This window comes from Lepidochelys kempii, chromosome 3, assembly GCF_965140285.1.
Source record: "Lepidochelys kempii isolate rLepKem1 chromosome 3, rLepKem1.hap1, whole genome shotgun sequence".
NCBI lineage: Eukaryota > Metazoa > Chordata > Testudines > Cheloniidae > Lepidochelys > Lepidochelys kempii.
Window position 1 is genome coordinate 171,215,684 of NC_136382.1, and position 12,764 is coordinate 171,228,447.

At 42.3% G+C, this 12,764-nt stretch overlaps 1 protein-coding gene across 7 annotated transcripts in view; it reads left to right on the forward strand.

Annotated features, from left to right (window-relative positions):
• Positions 1-12,764, forward strand: part of EML4 (EMAP like 4) — a 257,086-nt gene that overhangs the window by 224,508 nt on the left and 19,814 nt on the right. For all 7 annotated transcript variants that reach the window (XM_073339049.2, XM_078852282.1, XM_073339047.2 and 4 more), the window contains 2 exons: positions 8,133-8,221; positions 9,613-9,710. In XM_073339049.2, the coding sequence (XP_073195150.1) occupies positions 8,133-8,221; positions 9,613-9,710 (187 nt within the window). The remainder of the gene's footprint in view (positions 1-8,132; positions 8,222-9,612; positions 9,711-12,764) is intronic.

Consider the following 12,764-nt stretch of genomic DNA (forward strand, 5'->3'; position numbering starts at 1 on the left):
GCTGTTCACCATCTTCTTTTCCCAAGAGCGGTATTTTGTTTTGTTTTCTTTTCCAACATAGAAAAAAACTTGTATCTGGAGAAAGGAAATTCTTTTCAAGTGTTTGGGGGCATGACCTAGAGATTAAAAATGCCACAGTATGTGCAAGGTGCTTCAATCAGTTCATAAACAAGTTAGGCATGATATCTGCAGTAACAAGTGGGAGAAATCCTCGGTGAAAATCAGCAAAGGCCAAAGACCTACGATTTTGTCTATGGCTCAGGAATATTTGTCTGTTTTAATCTGGTCTACAGATCAGAAGTCTAAGAGTTCACTTAGCAGACAGTCCTTGCATTTCACAGCCCAGTAGAACTTTACAGGGCTGGTTACCATCTGCTTGCTGCGTACATTCATTTGGAAATGAGCGCCCCCCCCTCCCCCCGAGAACTTGTAGTCCTAAAGTAGAACCCAGCTGTATTTGGTAGACTGGAAACACATTTCATGGAGACTGACTCTCTCACTGGCAATTACTGTACATTCACTGCTAGACTGGGAGAACTAAGGTAGTGTGTCTATGACTAAAGCTTGTGGAAGTACAATGAACTAACTAAATTAGGTCTGACCAGCACTTTCCTCCTAAATTCATAGTTTGTCATACTGCACTGACTAGTATTACAGTTTGGTGCTAATAATCTAGTCTGCTGTTTACCTCATGATTGTACCTCACTCTGAAGAAGAAAAAGATTCCAGAGAATTAGGCAGCATGTTACATAACCGTATATCCGGTGCCAGATAAAGTTGAATGTATTAAAGGTACACAAGATGTGCATTGCAGCCTCCTTTCTCTACGCTTTCAGTAAATTACATTTTGTGCACCACTTTTGTAGATGTGTGTTGCTAGTGGTGCAATTTGACATAACCCACTTTGAAATGGACGTAAATCAAAGTGCACTAGAGAACTTATGGTGTGTGGCAGCAGGACCATGTGGACATTTAGTTTACTGCAGTCTCGTACAAAGTAATTTATACCTCAGCTTGCGGCGCACACGAGATGTTTGTCTAGAAAAGCCATGAGGCTTTTACGGTATTTAAAGTTTTAAGTAATTGACATTAACTAGGTGGCACTCAGGCCTCAAGGTTTGATGTTTTCGGATATGGCAGGGTAGTAAAACATTTTGATGGGACTAATATAGATGCTTTCAGGATCAATCAGCTTTACTAAGAACTGGTCCTGGCCATTGTTTAGAAAGACTTTTTAATTCCCAAATCCCAGCACCACTGCCCACCTGAATCTAGCAGCCACCTCCCTAAGCACTACCACCCATCTGTCCCCTAATATAACCCAATAAGACCATTCATCAGCATTCAGAGCCAGCAATCTGGTGCATGTCCCTCAGGACTTGGGAGAGTTTAGTAAGGAGGTTGCCTGCCTGCCTGGCTTAGTAAAGAAGTAGGTTTGCCATGGCTCATTCTTGTAACTCAGTTCTTGCCCTATGATTCAGCATCCTGCCTCCTTTTTATTAAAAAAGGAAATGAACTCATCTTCTCTTTCTGTGTCAGACAATTAGATTAGGTTTCTCATTGCAGTGCACATGCTAGGAGTGTCCTGTAGGAGAGACACGTGTAAAGTGAGGCCTTTCTCTTCCATTTTATTGCTCACACAGGAAGAGGTGTAGCAGCCATCTGGACTGAAACAAAGAAGGGACCTGATTCACAATTGGTTGTGGTAGAATTACACCAGCAAAAACTGGAGTAATGTGATGTTGAATCAGCCCCAAGGAATCTAGTGCAAAGTGTTTCAGACTAATGTATTTATTTATCATGGAAAATATGATAATTGTCAACCCACTGAAGACTGCAGTTGTATATCTCATGTTCCTGTGGCCTTCCATCAGCGTGTATCATATAGCAGAGTTACTATAAGGAGTCGCTATTTCTCTCCCATTGGAGATAAGGGCACAGTTTTCTCCCTCCCCGTTAACAAATTTCCCTTTCCCTACCTCAGCTGTCACAGAAATGTAGGAAAGTAGCATTTTGAGTTAATCCTGTGGCAGGAGCAGGCAAGAGGGTGGGAATGAAATTCAGTACCAGAGCAGCAATTTGAAATATCTGATTCACCCAGTTACCTTGAAAAATCTGTGTACAGCTCATAAGTAAGCAGAGTTGGCTTTTTCCATTATATTAGAGTGATATTATTGAGGGTGGTTTCTATTGCTGTCTAATGAAAACATTTTTAGCCATTTTTCCACCATTTTTGCCTAAGCCAATTTTGAGATACCTGGGTTTCAGACTCTGCATTAATAAAATAGAATTGGTGCTTCTTCTATCAAATTTAATTGTGTATACTGTTGATCCTGGAATTTATTTTAAGTTCTTTTAAGTTTCTTTTGGAATGCCCTGTATTAATTTTTACAATATACAATATGAAAATGATGGACTAGATATGTCTCTGAATGAATTTGTCCCATTTATACAGTATGTAACGTCTATGTAACTGTATATTATGTTAAATGAAAAAAATATCTTTAGTGCAATGTTATAGTTGTGAGATTCACTTCTGTAATTTTCTGACATTTGAAGTCAAAGTTATCTCAAAATTAACTTAACAAGATGGCTCATCTTATATTTTTATGCTATCATCAGCGATCCCTCGAGGTCGAGGATGGTCTCTTTATTTTTCATGGGTCCTTTGGTGACTGAGGAGTCCAATTCTTGAGTCACAGGCTCATTGGCAGACATTGCAGGTAGTGTTGGAAGACAGAGTAGGGCCACGATTGCTGCGTGACAGTTATCTTTCCTTTCTTTTCTGGCATTTTTCTGCAACCAGGCCAAGGCAATTTTCTTCAAAAGTGGACGTTCCCTCTCTGACAAGCCTTCACCAGTTATCCCTATCCTGGGCTGCTGTCTCCCAGTGTGTGGTGTCGATGCCACATCTCTTGATGTTTATCTTGAGGGAGTCTTTAAAGCGTTTCTTTTGGCCTCCCCATTTCCTTCCTCCTTTGGTGAGTTGGGCGGACAGCAGTTGTTTTGGTAAGCATATATCAGACATGTGCACACAGTGCCCGCTCCACCTCAGCTGGTGCTGGATAATCAGGGCCTCAGCACTGAAGATGGCCTCTGTGAGGACACTGACATTAGTGTGATGATCCTCCGCTTTATGATGAGGATCTTCCAAAGAAAGTGCTGGTGCTGGTGTTCCAGGTTTTTCAGGTGTTTTCTGTAGGTCAGCCAAGTTTCACAGCCATGGAGGAGAGCTGGGATTACAACTGCTTTATAAACTAAAAGTCTAGTATGCGTTCTGACGTTGTGATTGTTGAACACCCGGCGAGACAGCCTGCCAAAGGCAAGGCTGGCACAGTGAATTCTGTGCTGAATCTCGTCATCTGTTCTGCCCTCTGTGAGAGATGGCTGCCAAGATAGGCAAAGTGTTCTACATTGTCCAGTTCTTCTTTGTCGATGTAGATCCTCCTTGCTGGGTCTGATGATTGACCAGGGACTGGCTGGTGGAGAACTTTTGTTTTGCTGATGTTCAGAATTAGCCCTAGGCTTTTGTAAGCTTTCGCGAAGCAATTAAGGGCTGTTTGTAAATCCTCCTTTGAGTGTGCAACTACAGCACAATCATCTGTGCACTGGACTTTGTTTATTGTTGCCGATATTACTTTAGTTCTGGCATGGAGACGAGAAAGGTTGAAGAGGTTGCCATCAGTCCGATATTGGATTCCAGTGCCCTGTGGTAGATGGTCTTGGGTTAATGTTTTCATAGCTGCTTAGAAAATGGAGAAAGGGATGGGTGCCAGGACACAGGCCAGTTTGGATGACAAAGGGCTCAGAGGTGGAACCGCTGCACAGGATGGAGGCAGTCAGTCTGGTCATGGAGGAGTCTTGCAATGGTGATAAATTTTCTTGGACAGCCAAACTTTTACATGATTTTCCACAGAGCCTCACGGTTGATAGAGTTGAAGGCTTTGGTCAGATCGATAAAGGCCATATACAGCTCCTGGTGTTGTTCTTGACAGTCTTCCTGCATCTGCCTGGCTGCGAAAATCAGGTCACTTGTGCCTCGTGATGGTCTGAAGCTACACTGGGACTCTGGAAGTACTTCCTCTGCAAGAGGGAGCAGGCGATTCAGTAAGATTATAGCAAGAATCTTCCCAGCGATGAAGAGGAGGGCAATGCCTTGATAGTTGCCACAGTCGGCCCTGTCTCCCTTTTTGAAAATGGTGACGATGTAGCATTACGTAACTCAGCAGGGGTTTCTTCAGTGCACCAGATTTGGAGGAGCAGCAAGTGAAGCTTGTTAGTTACTGTTTCTCCCCCGACTCTCAGTACCACAGCTGGTATGCCATCAAGACCTGGTGCTTTATTGTTCTTCATTTATTTAATTGCTTTGCAGACCTCCTCAGGTGTTGGTGGGTTGGCAAGAGTTTCCCAGATTGGGTTTTGAGGGATGGAGTCGATGGTGTCGTCAGTAACAGTTGATTCTCGATTTAGAAGCTTTTGTTAGTTTTCCTTCCAGCACTCTTTGATGGATTCGTTACCTTTAAGAAGGGGACTACCATCTTCGGATCTCAGAAGTGTGAGACCACATGAGCTTAGTCCATACAGGGTCTTTGTCTCACAAAAAAAGCTCCTCATATCATGTCTGTCAGCGAATGTTTGGATTTCTTTTGCTTTGTCCTCCCACCATTTGTTTTTGATTTCTTGGATCATCCTTTGAAGTTCAGCTTTGAGCTGATGGAAAGAGCTGTGCTTCTGACTGTATAGTGGTTGGTTTTGCCAGTCACAGAAAGCTTTTCTCTTCTGGTTTGAAATGGCTGTAATCTCAGTGTTGTTATTGTCAAACCAGTCCTGATGGCGGCAGGTAGCAAGGCCAATGCATTTCTCACAAACCTCATGAAGGGTCTGTTTTAGGACTTCCCAGTCTTCTTTGACACGTGTGTCGTCATTTCAAGGTGTGCATATGGCCAGTTTTCCACTGAGGAGTGTTTGGAAGTTCTCTTGGTGCACTAAGGATTGAAGTCTTTGGATGTTGTATTGCCATCTGTATGATTTGGATTGATTTCTATGTTTCCGTGCAATCCTGATGGACATGACTTACCTCACCAGGCAGTGGTCAGTCCATCAATTGTCGTCTTCTCTCATGATATGAGTGATTTGGACATCTTAGATCCTGTGTTCTTACAATGACATGGTCTAGAAGGTGCCACTGTTTTGAGTGGGAGTGTTGCCAAGTAGTTTTGTACTTGTTGCTTTGTCTGAAGATTGTATTTGTGATCACAAGGTTGTGCTCTGCACATTGGCAGAAAGATGCCATTGGAATTGGTCTTACCCACTCCTTCCTTCCCAATGGTGCTATTCCATACGTTAGAATCTCAGCCAACTCTTGTGTTAAAGTCCCCTAAGAGGATTATTTTATCTGTTTTTGGAATGGATGAAAAAATTTTATCAAGGTCAGTGTAGAAGGATTCTTTCTGTTCTTCTTCAGCGTCAAGTATTGGTGCATACGCACTGATAATAGTGGCAAATGACTTATTGACCAATTGGATGCGGAGGGTCATAAGGTGCTCATTGATGTCGACAGGGAGATCAGTCAAGCGGTTGACTAGAAGGCTCTTGATCGCAAAGCCAACGCCGGGTATTCGCCTGTCGCTTGCTGGTTTTCCTGTCCAGAAGAAAGTGTAACCGCTGCCCTCTTCCCTCAAGTGGCCTTCATCTGTACGTCTTGTTTCGTACAGAGCAGCGATATTGGTGTTGTACCTCAAGAGTTCTCGGGCAACAATTGCTGTTCTGTGTTTGCGTCTTTCGCTTTTTGATTTGTCTAGTAGGGTATGAACATTCCAAGCGACAAGAAACATTTTTGCTTTTCCACTCATTGGGAGTGATCCCTCTGGACGCAGGTATCCAATCAGGTATGGTGGGATAGCCTGTGTTTGGGACACCTTTCTAGCCCCTTCTCCACATGGGGTGAGCGGAGGGGTTCCTAAAATGGCCTGCTCAGTCATGACCACTGCTGCTGAAAATGCCCCCTAACCCAGTCCAGAGGCACATGACAACCATCTTGCGGTCACTGCCTGCATGTGGGTCTGTGACTAGAGACTGCTGGTGACCTTCACCTATCCCCATCGCCATTTGCCCATCGCCTCAGGATTTTTAGGGGGAGGGGGAGGGAAAAAGTTCTTCCTGTGAAAGAAGCCTGTGTTTGAGTAGTTTAATGTGGGGGAGCTGATGCGCACCAGCAGCCACACAAATCTTGGCGGAATAGGCACCTATGTCCGGTGTCAAGGAGGTCCAAGACAACTGGGGAGGTCTCCTCCATTGCAGCCTTCATCTGCCCTCACAGCCTGCTTCATCCACCTGTTCTGCCGTTGAGGTCTTATACTGGGTTGTGTTGTGCTGGGCTGCACTTTGGTACCTCGCCTTCGACCTCACCGCCATGGGTGAGGAGTACAGGAGTACAGTACCAGGAGTACAGGACTCCAGATGCATCGCTCTCTAGGGTTTTAAGTATACGCAAGCTTCTCCACCACGTCCAAGTGGCGGCCCGAGGAGAAGTTTTATGCTATACATTAATAACAAAGGATGCAGTTTTGCTAATTCGAATTATATTATCAGAAACTTGGATTGTATAGACAAGAAAATATATATAAATATATATATATATATGACAAGAATATTGCCTAAGCTGCCTGCGGTTTCCATCCTCGGCCATTAGAGCCGACTCTGCCACTTGTGCTGTGTGTGGAAGTCATGGCTGCTGCTTGCAGTACAAAGAAATAGTAAGGGAGGAATTGTGATTCAGAGGTACCTCTCTCAATCACAAAGCCTCCTGAGACAACTAGAGTAGTGCAGTTTATGCACCACCCCCTTGCTTAGAGCTGTGCCTACAGTCACAGACAGCCCTTGGTTAACAGGCCATTTAAGTTCCTTACTGTAGACCTGTTCATCTTGAAGTAAAACTTCTAAGTTCCTTGAACCACCTACCTAGCTTCACACTGGCATACAGTGTGTATGTGTTTAAGTGTGGCGCTGTAGATTTAATGACATTTTTTCTACTATGCATGCTCAGTACTAGAGATGACCAGATTATCTACAGTAAATAGTCTCAAATTCATTCATTACTCATAATTCTTTCTAAACTGCCCCACTGAATAATCTTGGTCTACAGATTATTCAAATATTTAACATGCAATATCACAATAGAAGATACTGTTTGCGCATCACACTGTAACTTATGCTATTTACAGAACTAACAAACATGTCATGGATTTTGAAGTGTATATTCAATCATGTTAGTAAAATTCAATTTGTGCTGAATTTAATTAGTTACATAGGTCACCTCTTCTGGGAACAGAAGGAATGCCAGGTAACTTATACAGTTAACCTACATGGGGTAAATTGTGAATTTTTCTATTTGAATGTATAATGTAAATATTCACAGAAAGTAAAGATGAAGGATTGCAGAAAATATCAAATCAGAATTCACTTTCTACCTCAAATGGGTAGCTGCAGATGCTCCTCCGCCCCCCCCCCCCTTACTCATCTCCACTCTGTATGCAAGTTTCAATTCAAGTTTTTAAATCAAAGCCACTTTTTCTAAATAAGCAAAAAGGACTAGTTTCAAACTTCAGCTGTAGCTTTATTTACTTTTTTCTTTTGGAGTGGGAGGGAGGAAGAAGTTTGGACTCAAAAATGACTGCAGAGATTTTGTTCAGACTTTCCAGAAGAATTCATTTGCAGGTAGACACCAAGGACGGAAAATTTCAGGCCCAAATGTGAATTTTTCGGAAAGTATGTGAAAATGTGAGATGATAATTGAAGTTAAAATATAGTGAGCTCTAACAGAGACCTGCTGTAATCAAATCATAGTTTCACCAGCATGTGTATCATCTACATTACATGATATACGAATAACTATTCTGTATTCAAGAATAAATATATGTAGTGGTATTTTGGTATGCTTGTATATCTGTCACTGGAATATACATCATTTTGTAAACCTAGAAACCGAAAAGAAAATGTTTAATTAAAACAAGTTAATACGGTACATTGAAAGGATATCATGCTAATAAGCAGTGAGATAGAATGCAGTGCTTTTACATTTTTTGGTTTTGTTTAAGTAGAAGTAACACTCACTAGAACTCTTTCCTTAACAGGTGGTTTGTTTTGGATGCAGAAACAAGAGACCTGGTTTCAATACACACTGATGGTAATGAACAGCTTTCAGTGATGCGCTACTCAGTAGGTAGGCAAACTTCCTGTGTATTCTGGGCACTTCACTGTAATTGCATGTTTTAATTCCAATAAAATAGGTGTTTTTCCTGCACTTCTCTGGAATTGTTAAGCTATTAATGTGTTACACATCAAATTACCCTACAATAATAGGGAACTGCAGAGCTTTTAAAAAATTGCTTAAGATCATAAACAAAATACATGTGTAAATTAACAATTACAGCTTCATTTGCATTTTGCCTGCACTGGAATTCAGTTTTATATTTACTGTTCTATCTCTGCAAACATCACTGTTGCCTAACACAGCACCCCATTGTATAGGTGGTTGTGATGTGATGTCATCATTTCTTTCAGGGGAATTCAGTAACTCTAAACTGAATGTAAAGGTAAGGTAAATGAAGCAATGAAAGCTTGATTTTAAGACGTATTTGTAACTTTTTAAGTGTGCCCAAACATTCTTTGAATGTTTTAAGATCTTAAACAGCTTTTATTGTATTTATTATTCACTTAAGTTTTAAAATGTATTAGTACAAAAACAATAAAGTTAAATTCAGGTGTCTCTCTCTCTCAAACTAAAGGCCATTTGCTATTAATTATTTGTGTAGAGATTATGTGGAAAGGTATCCTCTTACTGAATAAAACCCAAGGTCATCTTATGAGAGTCTGACAAACGGGCAGTAGTTGAATCCTCTCTTCTGACTGGATGGAAGAGAAGTGTGGCAAGCCTGTTTCATGTTTGCTGTTGCATAACATGCCAGGTAAATTGGGCAAAACTTATCTCTACTGCTGCCCTATTTACCAACAACAGCATTTCATTTCAGAGCACTCACATTCATTGGTGCTACAGAGGAGTTTGATCATGTTCCCAGGCAGTGAAATGGTTAATAGTACCAAGGACCTTTATTGTTATTAGAAAACAGCTTGTAATGTTTAAATACTGTGCTACGGTGACTTTGTTGAAGATGTTGTGAAGTTAGCCTTTGATCAGCATTGGTTCATGTGTAATAACTTTACATTTAAAAAAAATAAACTGTTCTTTGGAGATAATCTCCAGTGAATCTCAAAACTGAGAACTTTAGGACTGCATGTTGTCAGCCGTTATCAGAAGTCCAGTGCAAGCTGAGGATTCATTAGCTAGCCTAGTTCCCTGTCCAATGATAACCCTGTTTATCCAAGACATAGTGGGAAGCAAACTCACTTACCCCATAATCACAATCACCATGAAAATAGGGGAAAAATAGGAGACCAGTTGGAAAGCAGTATAGTTAGTTCCATGCTCTTGGGTACTAGCTCATTCACAATTGTATGATTGATAATAATGCATTGGTATTAAATATGAAATCATTCCAGTTCAAAAAACAGTATGTTAACATTATTACACTATTTTTTAAACTTCTATTGTAGATGGCACCTTACTTGCAGTAGGATCCCATGACAACTTTATTTACCTCTACGTAGTGACAGAAAATGGAAGGAAGTATAGCAGATATGGAAAGTGCACTGTAAGTTCTTATCCAGCTGTGTTTAATGATAGGCTATACCTTTTGGTAACAATGTTTAACTTTTTTTTAGTGTTGGATCCATCTCTATAGATTAACAATAGTGACAATATCCTTTTTATTTTTGGCAATCAATATCTTTCACTGGTTTTAAATGTAAATATGATTTGTAGCAAGAAATTATTAGCAAAATGAGGTGAAGCCTATTGCCTATAGTATTGCTTTTTAGACATGCCTCATTATTTTTTCTTTCAACTCAGAAGCTACCCATCTGATGCAAAAGCTATCTTGTGTTTATACAAAGAATGTCCTTCTTGGAGGTGTTGAAAGTTCAGCATTTGTTTCTTTTCTACTGATATAGTATCCCTGCCCTTTTATAAATCTCCTTGGCATGTCTTTGAGCAACATTATTAGATAATGTAGTTAATGAGTTGCATTATTTCATAAAAATGCTATCAGTCTGATGATAAAGACCAGCTTTCATGCATACAATAACAGTGGACTGATAATATATAACTGTACATAAAACAGTATCTGTCTAGGATCAGGAGAATCAATTTGGAGATCTCTAACTATTATTACTATTATAACATTTTAAAACAGGGAACTGTTACGATCTAGGGATGAAATTCTACCCTGGTGTAAACAAGTGTAATTCCAGTGAACTTCCTGGCATTGTATCTCCCAAAACCTAGTCTGAATTTGTCCTTCAGTGCTGAATAGCCACCCAACATTACATTGCTGTACAAAAGCAAAATATTGTGAGTAAAAACTGATCCTTAAATTTGGTATATCCTTGTTCTTCTTCGAGTAGATGCAGCCATATATTCTGCTTCCTTCCTGCTTAGGCGTGTGCACACCTAGTGCACCGGAAACAGAGTACTTTGCCTAACAGTACCTACTAAGGCAGCACTCGTGCCCTGTGGCCCTAGACCCTCCCCTGGCCTTATAAGGGTGGTGCCACCCCAATTTCCTCAGTTCCTTCTCACCTCCCGTGGCTAGAATAGATGATCTGTGTGGTGTTTCTCACCTCATGCTTTGAGCCTCAGTTCCTGAGAGAATTGTCTTGTATATAGTAGTTAGTAATACCTTAGGTTAGGTTTAGAGTAGTTGGCTGCCCTGTGTGATGCCCTCACCAGGGTTCAAGCATTGTCTGTCATGTGTGGAGAGGCCATCCCGACAGTGATCCCCACATGAGGTGCTTGTTTTGCCTCGGTGAGGGACATACTAAAGAGCAGTGTTCCATCTGCAGGTTATTCGCTAAGAGGAGTCAGGTGGCAAGAGACTGGCGGCTGAAGCAGCGCCTAGTGGAGCAGGCCATGAGGCCCACTTCAGCCCCAAGGCCCTTGTCGCATCAGCAGTTGCCTTCAGCTCTGGCAAATGATGCCACTCCATGCTCAGGCTCTGCCATTTCCCTCAAGAGGAAGAGATGTCATTTCCCCCTTCCCTGGGAAAAGGTCCCACACAAAGAAACAGAACCATTCTAGGACTTGGGGAGACTTATCCTCGTCTCCTAAGAGGAGTGGTGCCTGGCACTGTACTCCCTCTGGCATGCGGGCTGGAGCAGGTCCTTCCTACCGCTCCCCGATACCACTCCGAGATCAGCCAGAGCCCATACAGTTGGCTCCAGTTCCAGCAATGGGGTGTCCATCGAGTCCAGGACTGACATCGGCACTAGTGCAGACTGTCTTCGCACAAGTGGCATACCAGGCAGCATCAGACCTATTTTGCTTCTCAGACCCGGACTCTCCACTGGTTCAAGAGTTTGCTGCTGCCATGGCTTCTACCACCTCATCCTCCGTTGTACCTTTGGTACCTTCTGGCCATGTGACAGAGCTACCGGGCTTCTTAGTACGGGTGTTAGCCTGGAGACTTCATCCAAAGCTGGCTTGTTTCCAGGACATCCTGGAGTACTTGTTACACCTTCAGTTTCCTGGTCTTGTTCTTAGTTCACTGAGAGTCCACCTGATGGCGATTTTGGCATTTTATCTGCTCATCTATGGGAAGTTGGTGGCAGTAAGGTTCTTGACAGGAGTCACTTGTTTTCACCAAAGGTAAAAGAGCCTTTGTGGGACCTTAATACTGTCTTAGCAACAACTTTCTGTCTTGCGGCAAAAACATCTGCAAGGAGAGTGAGGGAGTTGCAGCTTTTATGGTGGAGCCCCAGTACACACAATTTGCTAAAGACAAAATACCCCTGTGGCCACACCACAAGTTTTTATCTTAAGTGGTTTCCCAGTAACACCTGAACCAAGCTGTGTATTTACTAGTGTTCTTCCCTAAGCAGCATTCAACACCAGAGATCAACATCTACACACACTGGATGTCAGGTGACGTTTAGCTTTTTATCCAGCTAGGACCAAGTCATTCTATTACTCATCTCATTTGCTTGTCTCATATGCAGACTGAATGAAGGATCAAGCAGTCTCTTCAGAGTCTATGTCCAGGTGGATAACTTCCTGTATCATGGCAGCATATGAATTAGCCCAGGCTGTGCCCCCTCAAAGGGTGTGAGCTCATCCCAAAAGAGTCCGGGCAATGCTGATGGCCTTCCTAGGTGGCATTTCTATATTAGACATTTGAGGGCTGCCAGATGGTCCTCTGTGCATACTTTTGTAAACCACTATGCCACTCCTGCTGCATCCAGATCAGACGGAAACTTTGGGAAGGCAATCCTACAGTCCTTACAAATAAACTCCAAGCCCCACCTCCTGTGAATACTGCTTGTGAGTCACCTAAGTAGAACACACAATTGCATCTACTTAAAATAAATAAATAAATGAAAGTGGTTACCTGCCTGTAACTGTTGTCCTTTGAGATGTGATGCAGATGCAGATTCCACGACCCACCCACCGTCCCCTCTGCTTTGGAGTCTGTACTTCTGACTTGAGATGCAAAGGAAAGGAGGGGGTGATGCTGCCCTTATATGGACAGGGGAGGGGTTAGGGCGGCAGGATGTGAGCATCACCACTATGGGTACAGCTAGGCAAAGTTCCAGCTCTGGTGTACTGGGCGTGCACACACCTAAGTAGTAACTGTAAGTAGAATACACATCTG